We start from the raw sequence: 19008 nt of genomic DNA, 5'->3' as shown, positions 1-19008 counted from the left end.
TCATCGTAATGATAATTAAATGATGCAATTTGCTCCTTGCACATCATGCTGGTCATTTTAAGTTACTTACGACAGTTAAATCTATGGCAAGACAATGTAATTTGGTAAGATTTACGAGAAAACCACATTGTCAATCATTACCTGGATATAAAAAGTTCCAGAGAGACATTACTTGGTCTGGTTTTCAGTTATCAAAAATACTTTTTTTCACAAAAGTTACTCTAATTTTACACTTGTAAAAACATCAATGTTCAGAAGTTACAATTTAAAAAAACTGTTAACGTCTAGCGCGACTTGGCGAAAAATAAAAAATAAAAGACTATTGCCAAGCAATATATGTCCCCTATAGACTCCACCATTTTCAGATTTTTTTGTTGCCATAGCAACCAGAATTCTTTACGTAAAAACAAAATGAAAGGCGTGCAAAATCTCCATATTGCCATCTGACAATGTTTCAAGTTTCATATGAAAATATGAAGAACTTTTAAAGTTTTCGCAGGATCGAGAAAAGTGTGACAGACAGACTCACAGACAGACGCAAAGAGCGCAAACCATAAGTCCCCACCGTTGAAACCGGTAGGGGACAATGAATAAATACAAAATATTGTTTCCATTAAAATCTCTGTTTGTTACAAATCATCAATCGGTTACGTCATGGGACTAGCTTGCGTTCTCCGTTGGAGTCGTCTAGTGGTGTCCTATTCACACTTTGACATGCCTTTTTTCGTAGACGTTTGGTACGCTAGGCTTGCTAAGAAATAGCTTATCGGTGAAATTGTCGTCTATGTATTTATATATATAGATATCACGCCATCTACAAAATACTCTCCCCTCATTGGCTGTTTGCTGATCCCATATATTCTATATGGTGTCAGCAGACTATGCTGACCCCAGATATTCTATATGGTGCCACTAGACTATAATACTAGTTATAAACAAATGTTTGTCCTTGTTAATTTGATGAGATGGAAAGTAGTTGGCGTGATATAATCGTTACAGGGTTTGATACTGACCCGATACGGGATATAAGGTTCTGTGGAAAACTATATCGGGGCTCGACCTTCGGTTTCGCCCCGATATGGTTTTCCACAGAACCGTATATCCAGTATCGGGTCAGTAACTATCCCTGTAAATAATTATATTTATCTATTATGCGTCATAGTCAATCAGAATATTCTATGAATATATCGCGATTAAGAATTGTTTTTGCTGGTATTCTATAAATATCAGTCGTACAGCTTAAAATATTGTAACCGTTTCATGATAAGTATCTAATATAACATTTAACAACGGTAATAATTGTGTATGTATAATTTGTACGTTTATATATGTGCGCTCATTATTTTCGGTTATTGTTTTTTCCAGCCATGTTTCTACGAAAGCAGTGTGCTTGATTATGTTAACGTTTTTCAAATTAACAAGCTTGCCAATGGTGTTTCCTACAATATTATTATGGATACAAAGCAATGTAGTAGTCATGTAGGCTTTACTTAAATGGCATAAATAAACTCTGTAAGGTGTTTTCTTCTTTTCCTTTACCTTTAAGTTGGTCAATAAGCGCAACATATTTCGCACTTTAATGTTATTTTTCGCTTAAACCTTGCATATAAAACGGTTATACAAAATGGTGGATGTTATCACAAGCAGGCAGACTAAAACATGAATTCATACAGGCGACTATGAATGCGTTCTATATTATTAGTATTCAAATTGAATGTTTGCACAGTTTTTAGTTCATCTGATACGTAAATGAAATACCTTCGTTTATTGTCTCATTGACACAGAGGTTAACGAATCATATATTCGAATATAATATTACTTAGAAATGTTAAGTCAAGACTTTGTGTTTCATTTGAAAAATCGGGAAAAAGTCAGAATATAAAGCTGTGAAGAATTATTCTTTATTATAAATAATATGACACGGACAATTTTATAACTAGTTAACGTCATTCATTGTATGTGTTCAACATAAAACAAATATACAATAGCAGATTATACTAACTGAAATATCTTATAAAATAAGCCTTCATAAACATAATCCAATATACATATTTATGTATTTATTTATCTTTGAAATAATGTTTATAATTGTAAAAGCATACGTTGACGGTCAAACACGGCATCAATCATTCACAAAATACATGTATTAAATACTTTTTGATTATATGGTGTCCAATATTATTTTTTTATGTTTTACAACTTTAACACATAAATATATTAGCGAACAAATCCTAAGGTTGTTAACTTTGGAAATCAAATTCATTAAAAAAATATAATTTAAAATATAAATGGTTTATTGTTTTATGGGAAGCTGATATATTGAATAAAAATACTCAAAATACAAGAAAAGTACAACTAAGTTTCGAAAGCAAAGATGGCGTTCTATACGACGTTCGTAAGAAACAGAACCAGAAAGGTCAAGGAAGATGTGATTCCTACAGCTCCACCGCTCGGTGTTGTAGTACCTACCACAAAGACAAAACATACTAATCATCAAAACATACCAATTATTGTATAAAATCACATGCAATATGAAGCTAGTTGCTTGCAGTTAATCATACATGCAAACATGTTTAGCAATACTAATTGTAATGGTACGTTGTTGAAAAAATATATACTTCTATAGTGTATTACATAATTACTATAAATAATGATGTTATATACAGTTCACATTAAGTATTAATAATTTACTACGCAAAAATTATGAAGCGTCAGATGACAGTAGTCTTTCATTTTGTTCTGTATAATATACCAAATATATTATTTATCATGATTTTAAGGAGTTTTGGCTTAAAAGAACAGTGTTTATTTTATTACTGTAAACATGCACAAAACCAAAATATTGGGATTTCATATACGACATATGTTAAATGGCATAAGTTGTGCTTTGTTCAATACTAATAAGACTGCGAAGTATTCTATAGAGGGTTGCGCCTACCTTTTTCTGAACCCATTTTCACCGCGTCCTGTGTATTGACGGTAGAAATTTGGTCCATGTCGTTGGACGGGTAAACACGGCGTTTGCAGGTACTCAGTTTCGTTGCTTGAGGACAGTCGATGTCGGTCTGTCTTACTGCCATATTACCACCAGCTCGAGAAAAAGATCAGCAAACATATTAATAAGAATCATCAATGTTATTGTATAAATGGTCAACACCTGTAAATCATTATATGCAATTTGAAAATGTGATGTCATCAAGGTCACCGAGATATATAATTAAATATGCAATACATTTTGGAAAAAGTTTGTTTCTGACTTATCAATGATTTTACATACGTACCAACTGGATATTGCATGTTGAGGTCGCAGACCCCGAGGAAGTTCCCAAGTTTGGATTTAGGGACTGCGGTTTCGGTCTGTTCGTATACATTACTCCCGGTGGAGTTATACAGGAACTCGACAAAACGTAGGAACAATACGTAGTGTTGCCCAGGTACGAGATCCTTCGAGGTACAATGACCGGGCACAAAACCTGTAGATAACAAATCATCATAAACAGTTTAAGAACACATATTATATGTACGGTAGGTATATGATTAAAATGCTTAAAATGGATTAATGTAAAACACCAGAACTTAACAACTACAGGGAAAACCTAAAACAAGAGGCCCACATTTGCATTTTGATTACAAGGCTTTTCGAACTGTACAGTACACAATGCATTTTATACTTTATACTTGCTTACTACACGAATCGTCTTGCATGTATGATGTATGGTATCTTACCAATTGCCTATAAATCTTTAAGTGGGATATGTCCAGACGATGTGTCTTTGACAACCGTACTCACTGACTTACTACACCGATCGTCTTATATGTACGTCATTTTGCGAATTGCCTATTAATCTTTAGGTGGGATATGTTAAGGTGATGTGTCTTTTTCAACCGTGCTCATAACATTGTGATATATGTGACCGCTCTGGAGCGTCAATTACTAAGCTATCGGTAATTAACGAAACATTTACCCCCTCCCCCCGGGGTTATTTAGCTGTTAAACATTCCAAAAGAACCATTCTGTCAAGCAAAATACTTCTATGTATGTATATATGTATGTATTATTTACAAAATAAACTCATTATAATTTACAAATTAAGGATTTGAGTTGTATATATGCGTACGAAACGCCTGTGTTAAAAAGACATCATACACAGGTTTACGAGAGAATACAACATATGTAGTACTAATGATATTTTGAATGCTAATTTTTTTTAAACCAGAACATTTAACGTTTGCATACTGCTTCTTGAAATGCTATGTTATTATGTTCGTGAACTTTTGAATCTTTCCAAACGTACGTAGCATCAAAATGGACCCTTAAACAATTCTACAAAATGTTCATTTCTTATCAATTAATATGGATTTGGGGTTTCAAAAATCTAATCAAATGTTCGCTGTTAAGATTTCGAATATGATTTAGATGGTAGGTGCACATGTATAATATTAGTATATTCGTCGATGTTTCATGATATTTCTCATTTAAAGGTTCAAATTCCATGTTTCGTTTGACCGTTGGCAAAACAAATGTTCTATTTTATACGATAATAGCAATATAATGAATTAGTTTCTCTAGCGGTACAGAGTATGTGTGATTTATAAAGACATAAAACACATGAGCGCAATATACACATAATGACATAAATAAATAGAAATATTTTACATTGCTTCATAATAAACTCTACAAGAATGTGTGATATTAAACAGCTTTCAATATACATGATCATTATTAAGCATGCTACGTAAAACTAATATGCAAAAGTACGTAAATAAACGTAACGTGGAAAACTTTTCATCTGCATACCTGCACCTCCAATCTTGATTGCACTTGGTAGCGGACCTCCCTTGTATGAGCAGAACACGTCCACCGTGGCTCCATAAGTCATATTTGGGAAATTATCGCCATACAGCGGGTCCAGCGGTGAAATCGCAGTGACATTACCAACTGCCACAATGTCCGAGTAAGACACTATGTCTTCTGGCTCTGGTGATTTAAAACCTCCCTCCGGTACGGAACATCCTAGCACTGATCTTGAAGCGGTATAAACCATCAGTACAAGCAAACTTATCACTTTATACATGATTGAGAGTTCTTTTTCACGAATCTTCAGATCTGTTGTCTTCTAATTGCCCTTCTGGTGGTCAATCCCTTGTTTTCTAATAAAATAAGATTTGCTTTTCCCGTTGCTTCTCTAAAGACGCGTAACACGCGTGATTTATTACAAGTATATGTTTACTTCTAAAATCCCGCGATTTCCGCAGCCGTTCAGATCTAATGTAAAACCAAAACTGACGAGTCACCATGCAGTAAGCCTGCTTGCCTACAGGTTGATGTCGAAATGAGTAAACGTTAAACGTTAATAGTGAGATGCAAGACTGGTGATGTGCATTGCGCGAGAATACTCCCGGTGAAATCCTCGTACATATGCATCATTAGTCACTGCCGTTTTTTTTTTGCTTATTATGTTTACGGGAAAAAATACGTACCTAGGCGTTGCTACGGTGGCATAAATGGGACATATTAATATTGTATTAAGCGGTCTCTTATACATGCCTATGCTATAGTTTTTATGTCCGCACACGTTGGCTTTGACGAGGGCACACGATACACATTTAACATACGCACCCAAGATAGCTATAACCTGAGCTTGCGATAGCTATGACTTGCGCATGCAAAAACTATGACATCTCACGCGATAGATATAAAAAATGTCAATTTTCTCAGTGCTCTTGTAACAAAATAGATGATATTGTTACAAAATCGATGATTTTACGCCAATTTGCTTGTGTAAAAAAAAAATGTTAGTGCACGCGCTAGCTATTGAGTTATCAAGTCATACGCATATTATAGGTTTCGCATGCGCACGTCATAGCTATTGCGTGCGCAAGTAAAAACTTTCGTGCGCTCACGTAAAAGATACCTTACTTATGTTTTCTTTGCACTAGTAGCGAAATGGCTGACATTTCGACAATATTATTTGAGCCTTGTTCTGAGAAAACTGGGCATAATGCATGTGTGTAAAGTGTCATCCCAGATTAGCCTGTGCAGTCCGCACAGGCTAATCAGGGACAACATTTTCCGCCTAAACTTGATTTTCCGCAAGAAGGGACTTCCTTGAAACTAAAAATACCATAAAAGCGGAAAGTGTCGTCCCTGATTAGCCTGTGCGGACTGCACAGGCTTATCTGGGACGACACTTTACGCACATGCATTAAGCCCAATTTTCTCAGAATGAGACACATTTTGTCAATTCAATCGTGCTGACTTGAAAACTTTCGAATGCGCACGACTTGGCTCTAGCGTTGGAGTTTCATTGCTTTTGCGAGCGCAGGTAAAAGCTTTCGCATGCCCAATTCATAGCTATCGCGTGAGCACGGGATAGTCATCGCCTTCGCACGAAATAGCCAATTCCTGCGCACATCATATATTGCGCGTGCGCACGTTACAGTTATCGCGTGCACATTTTATAATTCTTGCGTTCGCACGTCATAATCTTCGAAAACTGGTATATGCGTGTAATGCGATTTGACATGAAAATGTAAACAAATTATGAAGATTTTGAGTTCTTGTCATTCCTTGCGAACCCGCGATTTCAGACACATAATAAACTAGGTCTTCGGTTCATGAATAATTGCGGTCAATATTGATATTTCTTCTGATCAGTGGTTAACTTATAAAATACAAAACAATAATATAAAATAGCACAACACAAACTTTGTTTCATTACCGGTAAATGACAGCTCTTAGTATTTTCTTAAATTATCATTATAATTAATTTCAAGATGGACAAGTTTTATCTCCAACGCGACTACAAGTAACAACGACAAACTTAGCAAAACATCTAAACACTGCTTGAATTTAATCAATTCTTTCAATTGCAAAATACTACATCTCATTTTTAATTTGATAAGAGTATTTAACATTCCTTGAAATACGGCGGGCACCGTTTATTCATGGAGCTCTGTTTGTTTTACATCGCGACTTCATCCGAATATATCTGAATATAACAATATCAGCTGGCTGCTTCAGCGAAGCAGGGTCGAACGCCAAAAATGCCTTTTTTAATAAATCTGATATGTTTTGTTCGTTGGCATTAAGTTAAGTCAAACTAGCATTTTTCAGTCAGGTCGACATTATTTTTGGCAAAATTTGCTGCACGTTGAATCTAGTTTCCATTCTGTTGAGTCAAGTTGGTAATATGTTTTGTCAAGTAAGCATTCTGTGGTGGCGTATGGGCATATTGCGTTGTACATTTGACATACGTTGGGTCAATGTGGCATCATAATAAGTTGCTATGACAGGCAGTTCTAATATGTTACAATAAATTTGCTATCAATTAAATAATTGACAAAAAGACGATACGTAAATTATATGAATGACATATGCTTTATTTATAAGTGGCTTTAAGACCATACTGTCATCTTATCTTTAGTTTCTATTTGTTTTTCCACGTAAAAAAACAGCTAATGTATTATATGCCGCTTTTTCGTTATTTTACATCAAAGCACGTTGTGTGTTATATGGCTATTGCCGCCGTGTTATTTGTGTGCTGCAACTATATTCTCTGAACACGTTAATTGAGCCGTGGTCTTAGAAAAGGGATTTCAAATCGTGTGCGTAGACTGTCGTCCCTGATAAGCCTGTGAAGTCCGCCCAGGCTTATCAGGGACGACACTTTCCGCTTATACTAGATTTTTGCAAGGCAGAAATTTTCTTTAAACAGGAAACAAAAGGAAAAGCGGTCATCCCTGATAAGTCTCTGCGGACTGCGCAGGCTAATCGAGGACGACACTACACACATGTATTAAGCCCATTTTGCACAAAGCACGGCCCAATTAAACTTACAAAGCCGATGATTTCAGATGCCAAAGTTCGTATGTGTCTGCATTTTTTACTTGATAAACAAATCCCGATTCATTCATATTAAATTTTAATACGTTGCCAGGTTGCAAAGTATATTAGTTATTTTAAATATTTTTTCCAAAAAAGTTCAAACGATTTTTTGGCAAATTTACATCTGTAATGTGCATCAATGGACTCAATCCACATATCATTTATGTGTTTAATTACTATTGTAATTCTCTGTTCAAAACGAAGCACGATAGACGGATTTTATGATGTTAAGTCCTACTCAACATGTGGTGTTCTGACAAATAAAAACAACGCCCGTACAAATAATGAATGTACAGCTTGTCTTGGCAGGTACATAAAGGACACACAAGCGATCACTCACTTCACGACGCACAATTGTGGCAAACAGCAATCTTCTTAAGACGCAGAATTATTTAATGTGCCGTACGGTAAACGTAAATATTGTTGTCTTAACTGCATATTTTGTTTCGTTTGATAGCCATACGTTAAATAATAGTTAAAACAGAAGAAGGCAAGACAAACATCTTTTTATTGGTAAGATGCCCGTTTCTATGACAGTTGTAGCAGTAGGCGAAAAATCTAAATATAATACAGTGGAAGTTAAGTATAGTATGTGACAAATATTTGTGTTTCACTTCAGCGCATCACAAACATGCATTCCTATGGTCACATAAAGATCGATGCAAAGCATTGACGTTTAAATCAGTGTTCAGGTTCTTAAATCTTGTCATACGGACTCATTAAATAAATGTCAAGCTGTTTTACATCGTATTTCTAGGTTGTAGCAATGGTGGGGTTATTTTAAAGTTAACTTTAGTATCTTTAGCCGATCGATCAATAATAAGCAGATAAAAAGGTAACATGCAATCTTCTCACAATCTGATAAAACACAACAATAAACGTCGTAAACAAATCTGTCATTTATTGCGAATTATATGTCATATTTACAGCTTTTGTTTTACGTTGTGTTGTTTGTCGAATAAGTAGATTTTTCAAAACCATTGATTCGATATGTCGAAAAAAAAAATACATAAAATAAGATATGTTATATATTGTATATGTATTATATAGAATATTAGCATGTTTAGCAACATTAACACTATATAGATTGTCAAATAAATGCTTATGAAGTGCGCTTTGAATTACAAATTATTTTTAAAGTTTGTTTACTCAAGGATAAGTGGTAAAGTATTAACTGGTTAGCCGACATATTAACAAAATATAAAAAAAAAGAAATGCTTGCTCAAAGTACAATTAGGTTTTTAAAGTAAAAATGATGTCCTATACGACGTTCGTATAATGAAACCAAGAAAAGTCAGGAAAGATGTGATTGCTACAGCACCACCGCAGAGATTGTGGAACCTATTATAAAGACAAAAACATACCAATCATCCAATCATACGAATTGTTTCATAAAATTACATACAATACATAACAAGTGACTTGAAGATAAAAATATATTCAAAAGTTTTTTGTTTTTTTAAACTAGCTGTACGGATGCATTGCTGGAAGTATTTAAATATACCAAATTTACCCTTCTTTCTTGATGTTAAAGCGTTTTGGCTTATTCGCCATATACAATTCTTTAATGATATTATATGCATGTGTTGAAACCAATATATTCGGAATGCGTAAACGAGCTACGTTTTAAAACATAATTTTGCTTTGTTAAATGCTATTGAGGCTATGAAGTATTCAATAAAATAGATAGTGGTGCTTAACTGTGTCTGACCCATTGCCACTGTGGCACATGTATTGATGTCAGAAGCTGGCGTCATGTCCTTTTTCTTGTCAGCGAGGCTAGTCACGTCTAGATGTTGCTCGACAAGCAAAATTCCTGCTCGACCAGCATTTATGATTATAATAAGCCATTGAACCCGTAAGCCAATCAAATTTGAGCTTACAAACGGACGACATTAGCTACCTATACAAAACCAAATAGACCTGACAATAACTTAAGAAAAACTGTTTATGTGACGACCTGTTCAAAGTTTAACATTGACACGCGGTGAATGCTTTATATTTCGGCTGCAAATTGGTCGATCAAAAAGTTGTTGCCATTCAGTAAATAAGAGAATCGATCATTAATGTCTAACGGCTGTTAAAACTTTTGCGGAAATTACGACGATGACTGCTAAGAATGGGCGCGCAAGTGTACCGTAGGTTCTCTGTTTCTATCAATTTACTTACTTATTATTAATTTGCCGAAACGTATCAACAGTATCAGTGTTAAGGTATTGATACCGTAAAATTATTTAGAAATACTCTGTATGTTCGAAAGCATTTTCTACGAAATATATCCAATACAAAAACACTTCATTTAATTATTTAATGTATGTGGCATTTGTTTTCAATCTGCTGGTAAGTAAGTATTCTGTCTAAAGGACATTACATGTATTTCGCTTTTAACGAAGTTTGTGGCTATTGTTTTGCATTAGAGGAAACATTAAAATACAGCGACATTTAACGGATATGAATTCTTGTAAATATCTGGTAGTCTTGTACTTACAGCAATTTACCATTGTCTATGCAGTCTTTTTTGTGTAAAATATATTCAGGTAATGTGTTGTTTTTTCACTGCGTTCATCCATATGTGATATATGACAACACTCAAAAGTGTCAACCTCGTAATTAATTAAAGACCAAGTTTTTATCTCCCCCATTTGGTTAGTTGGCAATAGACACATATTTGTTGAACTTCCGGAACGCCCATGGTGTCCGAATATCACTCAACAAAATATACAATGTGTATACAAAAGTGTTTGTATAATAATGAAATATAATCATTCATATTAACATGATAAAGAAAATGGATTGTTTTAATTTAACGACAGTGCCTCTATGTTCAAAAGATATCATACTCATATTAATGAGTGTTTACGTGATTTGTGATAACAATGATCGTTTTAGTACTACTGATATTTTCATACTAGCAAACTTATCTCTTAGATACTGTTCATTGTAATGCACATATTAACAAGTTGGTGAAGTTTTTATTGTGTAACATATATATTCTTGCCATACTTGCTTTAAACAAGCGGGCCTGGCCGATGACACAAAAAAGTCGAAACAATTTATTCTTTTAAATACTTTCATTGCAATATACCAAAAGTTTCGCTCACGGTTGTGATTATATATGTTTCTTATTGCTCATGCTACATTCATGCTGTCACTATGTGTTCGTTGTTTTTAGGATGTTTTGTTTAGTTGAAACATATTTATTTTAGCTCGATTTCATTAAATGTACTTACTACTTATTTGAAACATCTTGAATTCGTTTCCTGGGTCTTGAACCAGTACTCGGTGCCTTTCGGGGAGATCTAAAGAACGCTCTCACAGTGGGGATAGATCCCGTGAGGTTTACATCACTGTTATAGTTATAAGCTCTTATGCAAAAGTACGAAAACAAATGAATCATTGATTCTTCTGCTCCTCCAATTCTTGATTGTAGCTGCAAGCGTGCCTCAATTGTATGAGCAGAACACGTTCACCATAGCTCCATAAGTCATATTCGGGTTAATATTCCCATACAGCGAATCCAGCTGTATTATCTGAATGACTTAAAAAACAGCCACAATGTCCGCGTAAAACACTATAACATCTGGACCTGATTCCACAAAGCCACCTTCCGGAGGTGAACATGCTAGCCCTGAACAGGAAGCGGTATCAATCATCATTTCATGCAAAACTCTCGCTTAATTCATTATTTATCTGTTGTCTTCTAAATGCCCTCCGGTCGTAAATCCCGTGTTTTATTTTAAAATTAAGTTTACAATTCCCGTGGCTTCTCTAAAGACGCGTTAACACGCGTGATGTATTGCAAGAAAATGTTAAATTCCTGCGATGTCCGCAGCCGTTTAGATCTCTTGTAAAACCAAAACTGATGATTCACCAAAAAGTTTGCCTATCTTACAATATCTTCGTATAGTCGGTTGTCGAAATGAGTTAAGATTTTGCAGTAAAAAATATGGGAAGGGGAACAGGTGAAAATTTGCATAGCGCGATGACACTCCTCTTACATATGCATCATTAGTCATGGCCGATTTTATTGTTTTATTCATTGTGTTGACGTTAACATTTGCTTACCTATGTGTTGTAACGGGGGTATAAAGGGGAAATAAACACATTTTATCAAGCGGCCTAGTTTGCATGCGCACGCGATAGCTTTGACTTGAGCACGCGGTGGCAATAACGTGCGCATGAAATACATATCATATGCAAACCCCATAGCTGTAACCTACGGAATACCGTAAGGGCCATCGTGTTTACACATTAAATCCAGAGGATGAGAATGCGAGAACGCGAGAGTACGATGACAAGAATGCGACAATACGATGACGACAGTGCGACAATACGATGGCGAGAATGCAAGAACGCGATAGTACGATGACGACAATGCGACAGTGCGATGACGACAGTGCGATAGTACGATTGCGACAATGCGAGAACGCGAGTACGATGACGAGAAGGCGACAATACGATGTCGACATTGCGACAATACGATGGCGAGAATGCGAGAACGCGATGGCGACAATGCGAGAACGCGAGAGTACGATGACGAGAATGCGACAATACGATGACGACAGTGCGACAATACGATGGCGAGAACGCGAATGCGATGATACCATGGCGACAGTACGATATGACTATCGAATTGTCGCCATCGTACTATCGCACTGTCGCCATCGTATTGTGGCACTGTCACAATGTCGCCATCGTACTATCGCGTTCTCGCCATCGCGTTCTCGCATTCTCGCCATCGTATTGTCGTTCGCCGGGCCATAATTGTAAATCGCTTGGAATCATTTACAGGAGCCATACAACTTTTTTCATCTTAGCAAATCGATAATCCACCGAACCCAACACATTTTCTTTTTATTTTATGCTTTTTTACAGTTTATATACATTCTTAAAGAGTTTAAATGAAGAATTTCGCTGGGAAAATGACGTCATTTCGTCAAAAAATGACGTCATTTAACATAAACAGTGAAAATTATCGATACTTTTCACTGATAATTTTCATTGTTTGTAACAGTGAAATTATCAGTTTTAATTCACTGATATTTCTCTATAAACCGCCGGAAAGCATAAAAAAATATGGTTATCAGTTATTTGATTTCTTCCTTTTCATTTCCTTTCAGTGGACATGACTTAATTAATGAGGCGCCCTTCTCCTCTCCAAGACCTGGCCTTACAAAAAAAAATGCCAGCCTCACTCAGAAGAATCGGTTACTAGGATGTGGTTGAGTAAATGTCCGTAACATGAAGTGAGTGTTTAGGGCCAGACGAAAACCAGATTTGCATGGCCTACCAAGGGAGTTGCTGTCGAAAAGACGACAAGACAAAAGAACACCAAGCCTGATCGGTCTTGGCCCGGAATAACAATGACCTCGCACTCCACTGCCAGCCTCCAGGGCTGAGGCGACAAGTTGACAACATCAACAGACAAAAGGCACAAGACAAAGTTCAGCGGGCAAAATTGCAAACATTGCCACGGGTTTGATACCTCGTTAGGAAGAAGGTAGTCAACAGCGTCATTAGTTGCATCCAGTCTCCAGGTCTATGCTAAAACATCAGACTACAAAGAAAGACATCGTCCAAGGCGACTGAAACGCCAAGGTTGGGCAAGACGCCTGACAAAACTGGCCGGAAGCAGTATGTTGATCTGGCATAGGAGAGACCAATGGATTAGGGCTTAAGTTCGCCAAAAGCCACCAAATCATACTAGCCAACACGCTAGACCCACACAAAACGTCCCGAACAGCGACCTGGCATGCTCCAAACTAGATAGATTTCATACTGCCAAATCAACGTTTCAAGTCCAGCATCATCAAGGCCAACAAAAGAACTTTTCCTGACGCGGACATTTGCTGTGACCGTGACTTAGTCCTCACAACCATCAGGCGAAATGTAAAGACCAAGCGCATCATCAAGAGCCATTACAGCAGATTTGACCTGGAGAAAACTGAATAATCCAGAGGTAACAAAGGCATTCAATGAACAGATCGGCGGCAACTTTGCAGAACTTACATGTTACATCCTAGAGAATGTCATTTACACCATCACCAACAACATTAATGAAGACAGAAGGAGGAACAAGCCATTTGTGACGACCGAGATCATGGACCTATGCGACAACAGAAGACAGCCGAGGCATGAGAAGTACACCAGCCGTGACACTAGGACAAAATACCAGAAAGCGAACAGACGCTGACGGGAACCTCCTGACCAAGAGTGCTGCAGTCCTAAACAGGTGGGCCGAATACTGCATCGACTCCTTTAACTACCTGCTTCTACCGGACTCCTTTCCCTTCAGAATGATACAAGATTACAGGCGGATGACGAAAGTCGGTCCATACATAAAGCAGAGCCTAATAAGTTGACCCACTCTCTCGTGACCCCCCTAGCAAAAAAGGGCCAACCTCAAACTGTGCGAGAATTACCGCACCATCAGCCTCATCAGCCATTCCAGCAAAGTCATGCTACGCAACATCCTTAACCGACTGAAAAGTAAGGCAGCGGAACTGCTGACGAAAGAACAGGCGTGATGGCATTTGAATATCTTCAAATGCGATAACCATTAAGAAACACTTGCAACACCAACATTTGCTCTTCAACACCATCGACTTTTATATTTAAAAAAATGTACTGCCGCGTGTGGCATGATGGCCTATGGCAGGTTCGTAGAAGATTCCACATTGACGAGGGGCTGGTGCAAGTTATCAAAGAATCCTACATAAACGCCAGCAGTGCAATACTTCTCAACGGACAGATGGTTGACTTCAACAGGAACTAAGTTGGTGTCCGTCATTGAATTCTGCTCACCCTATCCTGTTTAACGTTTTCCTTGAGAAGATAATGCAGTTGACCCCCAAGACCACCGCACCTTGATCTCCATCGGTGGCAGACCGATCTCCAACTTGTAATTTGCGGATGACATTGACCTCACAGATGGCACTAGCAGTGAACACCAAGACTTCACCAACACACTATCTAAAAGAGCAGGAGCATATGGGATGTAAGTAACTACGGAGAAGTAGAAGATAATGGTGAACAGCACGATCATCACCATTGCAGACAATGCCATGAACGGCAAGAATATAGTTTAATAGACCAGTACTTGGAAGCAAGCCTGTCAAAGTGTCTCGGAAAATTGCTCCCAAAATCGTCCGGAACATGGCAAAAGTACTTGTTGGCCCAGAAGATCCCCTCCCGGCGACCATCAAACGACAAAAACTGGCCTGGTTTAGACATGTCGCCAGACACAACTCTATGTGCAAGACTGTTCTCCAGAGCATGGTAGAGGGAAGTCGCCGTAGAGGCTGTCAGAAGACAAGCTGGATGGATAATGTTAAAGATTTGACAGCACTTCACATGGACGAGCTTATTCCACCAGCCCATAACAAACCTGACTGGCGGAAGATCTCTTTGTCTTCGTCACTCATTTCAACCAAACGGCGGGAAGCTCTGTTTATCCAGCGAGTACCGTCATCTTTCCAGCCTTATGACCTCTCCCGCCGACTCCCATAACTTGGAAGAATCGCCGCGCTGGATGCTAATGGTTAGAGGGAGGATAGTGGTTTTCACTAAACTGTCCAAAGAGTGATGGGAACTGCTGGTCGGCTGAGGTGGCAGCTTAAAGGACAGACATGGCTGACGTGGCCGACCTGGGGCAGAGATGCAGACCAGGACTTAGAAAAAAAGGGATGTATTCGTCAGAAACACAATGCCCCCTACTGAGCCGGTTTGAAATAAACTTTCTATTTATCATTTGGCAGGTATAGAAATCATCTCCCTTTAAAGCTTATTGCTTCCCTTGGATTTTGTTTTTTGACTTTTGACATTGAAGGATGACCTTGACCTTTCACCACTCAAAATGTGCAGCTTCAAGAGATACACATGCATGCCAAATATCAAATTGCTATCTTCAATATTGCAAAAGTCATGGCCCATGTTAAAGTTTTCGGACGGATGACTGACAGACAGACTGACAGTTCAACTGCTATATGCCACCCTACCACGCAGAGGGGGGGGCTGGGTCTGTAGACAGTAAAAAATGACCAAGTCAGACATCGCTGAATACCAAGGCCTGTGGTTTATCAAAAAGATCATAGACACATTTCATCATGTATCTATGGACATAAGTCCACAAGTAAGTAATGAAACCTACCATTCACAAATTAGTACGGGAAAGAAATGATAATTATATCATTAAAAAAATAATGGACTAATCAATCATTTAAGTTATAAATAAACAAAAGAAAAAGTATTTACATTTACTGTGGAAAGAACTTAAATTCTTAGTAAGGAAATATATAATCTGAGATTTATAATTATATAAATTACTTCCCTTGAAAATAATTTTCTCTAACAAATTTCTATTTTTAGTAGCAAATAATTATAAGCCACTACCGTGACTGTAGATTCAAAGGTAACCTTAAAGGACCTAAGATACTTGTATGCCCAAAAGTATCATTGTGTGCTTGGCATGACCATAAAATGTCATTTTGATTGTGCTTCAGTTGTATGGTCTCATATTATATATATATATAATAATTAACTCCCTTTAAAGCTTATTACTTCCCTTGGATTTGTATATTCGATCTTAGACCTTGAAGGATGACCTTGACGTTTTACCACGATGTGTTTGTCAGAAACACAATGCCCTCTACTGCGCCACTTTGATTTATTTTAAAAAAATAATAATTTGGCAGGTCAGATAATTATCTCCATTTAAAGCTTATTACTTCCCTTGGATTGGTATTTTTGACCCTAGACCTTGGATAATCTTGACCTTGAAATTTTACTACTCAAAATGTGCAGCTCCATGAGATACACATGCCAAATATCAAGTTGCTATCTTCAATATTGCAAAAGTTATGGCCAATGTTAAAGTTGACGGACGGACGCACAGACTGACAGACTGAAAGGCGGACAGTTCAACTGCTTTATGCCACCCTACCGGGGGCATAAAAATGCTCATACTGAACATTCAAGTCACATTAAAAAAATATTTCAGGGTATAAATTTGTTTATTACCTTCCAAATGCTACTTTCATTAGAAATAATGATAAAGAAAATGTAAAGATTAAAGCAAAATCAATTAAAAACAAGAGCAACGCATAACTGGTGCCAACGCTCGGCTGTTGGTGTAGTTTTGAATAAATGAAAGCTTGTCAGAATTATTTTTTTTTTGTAAAGGTTACAGTGACCTTGACCTTTGACCTAATGGGTGTGGCATGTAGAACTCATCAAGGTGCAGCTACATATGAAGTTTCAAAGTTGTCGGTGGAAGCACTTTCATTTTAGAATCAATGTTCAAAAGGTTTACAAAATGTTAAGGTTTTAGCACAATGCGGACGGCAGACAACACGACACGAAGAGCTGGCTATGACAATACGTCGGGTTTTCTCCGAAAACAGCCGAGCTAAAAATTATTCATACTGAAACCTTAAACATGGTTTGGTCAAGCAGCACATATAAAATATTATAGATAATCTTTCACCAGAATAATCTGTAAGAAAACAGATTAGTGAAAATCTTCAATACTGGCTTATTACGATTTTCTAACAATATATAAAACAATTAGAGCAATAATTTATTTATAATGAAAATACATTAAATTTCATATTGCTCTGACACAATTGCATATTCAATTTATCAAAAGAATTAATCATAATATTTTCAGTTTAAGTCAAATACATAATTATGCAGAGATTTACATTAACAGAATTTAATTGTCGACCCTGAACATATAAATCTGCAAATGACAGGATAAGTTAATTAGTCTGCACTTTCATTTTGTGTCTGTTAGAAACACTTGATGTTTAACTTACAGGAACATTGTACAAATTTAATTTTTTCATGAAAATAATATAAGTGCAACAAGCAAATCATTGAATAAATATCACCGCCAAACAAATTGTGTTTTGGATGGGTGCAGAACTTAAAGAAACAACGGGCAATAATTGTAAATTAAGAAAGAGTATGGTTATGGCTCTTTTGCACGGGACTTCTTCTCATTGGTATTTATATACTCTTGAAGTTTTGTGTTGAAATATTGTATCATATCTGTGTCATAGACCTGAAAAGTTACATAATACAGAAACAAAACAACAAAGGGCAATAACTCTTATTTTAGAAACTGTATGGTTCTTGAGCTACACAATTCTCCTCGGCTCAGTAATATCTATAAACCTATTAAGTTTCATGTTCAATGTCTACCATATCTAAAATATAGCCCTGAAAATCACAGCATACAAAAACAAGAGATGTGTTTGTCAAAACCCAATGCCACCTTATGCGCCACTTTAAAGCCATATATTTGACCTTTGACCTTGAAGGATGACCTTGACCATTCACCACTCAAAATGTGCAGTTCCACGAGATATATGTACACATGCATGCCAAATATCAAGTTGCTATCTTCAATATTGCAAAAGTTATGACCAATGTTAGTTTTCGGACAGAAGGACGGACTGACTGATGGACCGACCGACAGACGTACTGACTCATGGACAGTTAAAAAACTATATGCCTTCCTTCAGGGGCATAAAAATGGCAATAACTCTTATTTAAGAATTGTTGTTTTATTGCTCTTGTGCAAGAAAATTCTAAATATTAATATCTACTGGTATACATCCATAAAATATCATGTTGAAATCGTGTATCATATCTGAAATATATCCCTGAAAAGCTATATCATTTAAAAAACAACTTTAATAGGGCAATACTTCTCATTTAAGAAAATGTAAGGCTATGGTTCTTGTGCAAAGCACAATTCCTCATTGATATCTATACACTAATGAAGTTTCATGTTGATATCTTATATAGTGTCTGAGATATAACCCTAAAAAGTTTGTGAAGGACAGAAAGGCTGACAGATGGACCAATGGGCAGCTGAAAACGCCAATGCTCCCTCCATCTTTGTCTCAGGATAAAAAAACATATAAAGGGCCATAATTATCCAAAATTGTGCACAACATTCATCTGAACATTAAGGTAATTCAGATGTGAGAGAAGTTTTGAGTATGATCAACCAAGCAATTTTGGAGACATTCTTTCAGATAACAAGCTAAGGAATGTACATTAGGATGTTAAGATGGACAAGCGCAATTCTTAATGCATCTCACAACATGTAA

General features: G+C 36.7%; 1 protein-coding gene across 1 annotated transcript; it reads right to left on the bottom strand.

Moving 5' to 3' along the window:
• Positions 1 to 1887: 1887 nt before the first annotated feature.
• LOC127867636 (uncharacterized) lies at positions 1888 to 5357 on the bottom strand. The gene is made up of 4 exons (XM_052408945.1): positions 4799 to 5357; positions 3282 to 3473; positions 2939 to 3091; positions 1888 to 2465 (listed from the first exon to the last, which is right to left on the bottom strand). Exons 1-4 carry the CDS (start codon positions 5073 to 5075, stop codon positions 2383 to 2385), a joined length of 705 nt encoding a protein of 234 aa, XP_052264905.1. The 5' UTR covers positions 5076 to 5357; the 3' UTR covers positions 1888 to 2382.
• Positions 5358 to 19008: the final 13651 nt, after the last annotated feature.

The sequence above is a fragment of the Dreissena polymorpha genome, chromosome 1 (genome assembly GCF_020536995.1).
Source record: "Dreissena polymorpha isolate Duluth1 chromosome 1, UMN_Dpol_1.0, whole genome shotgun sequence".
NCBI classification, from domain to species: Eukaryota; Metazoa; Mollusca; class Bivalvia; order Myida; family Dreissenidae; genus Dreissena; species Dreissena polymorpha.
Note: the sequence above shows the minus strand (reverse complement) of the source record. Positions and strands in the feature narration are given on the sequence as shown.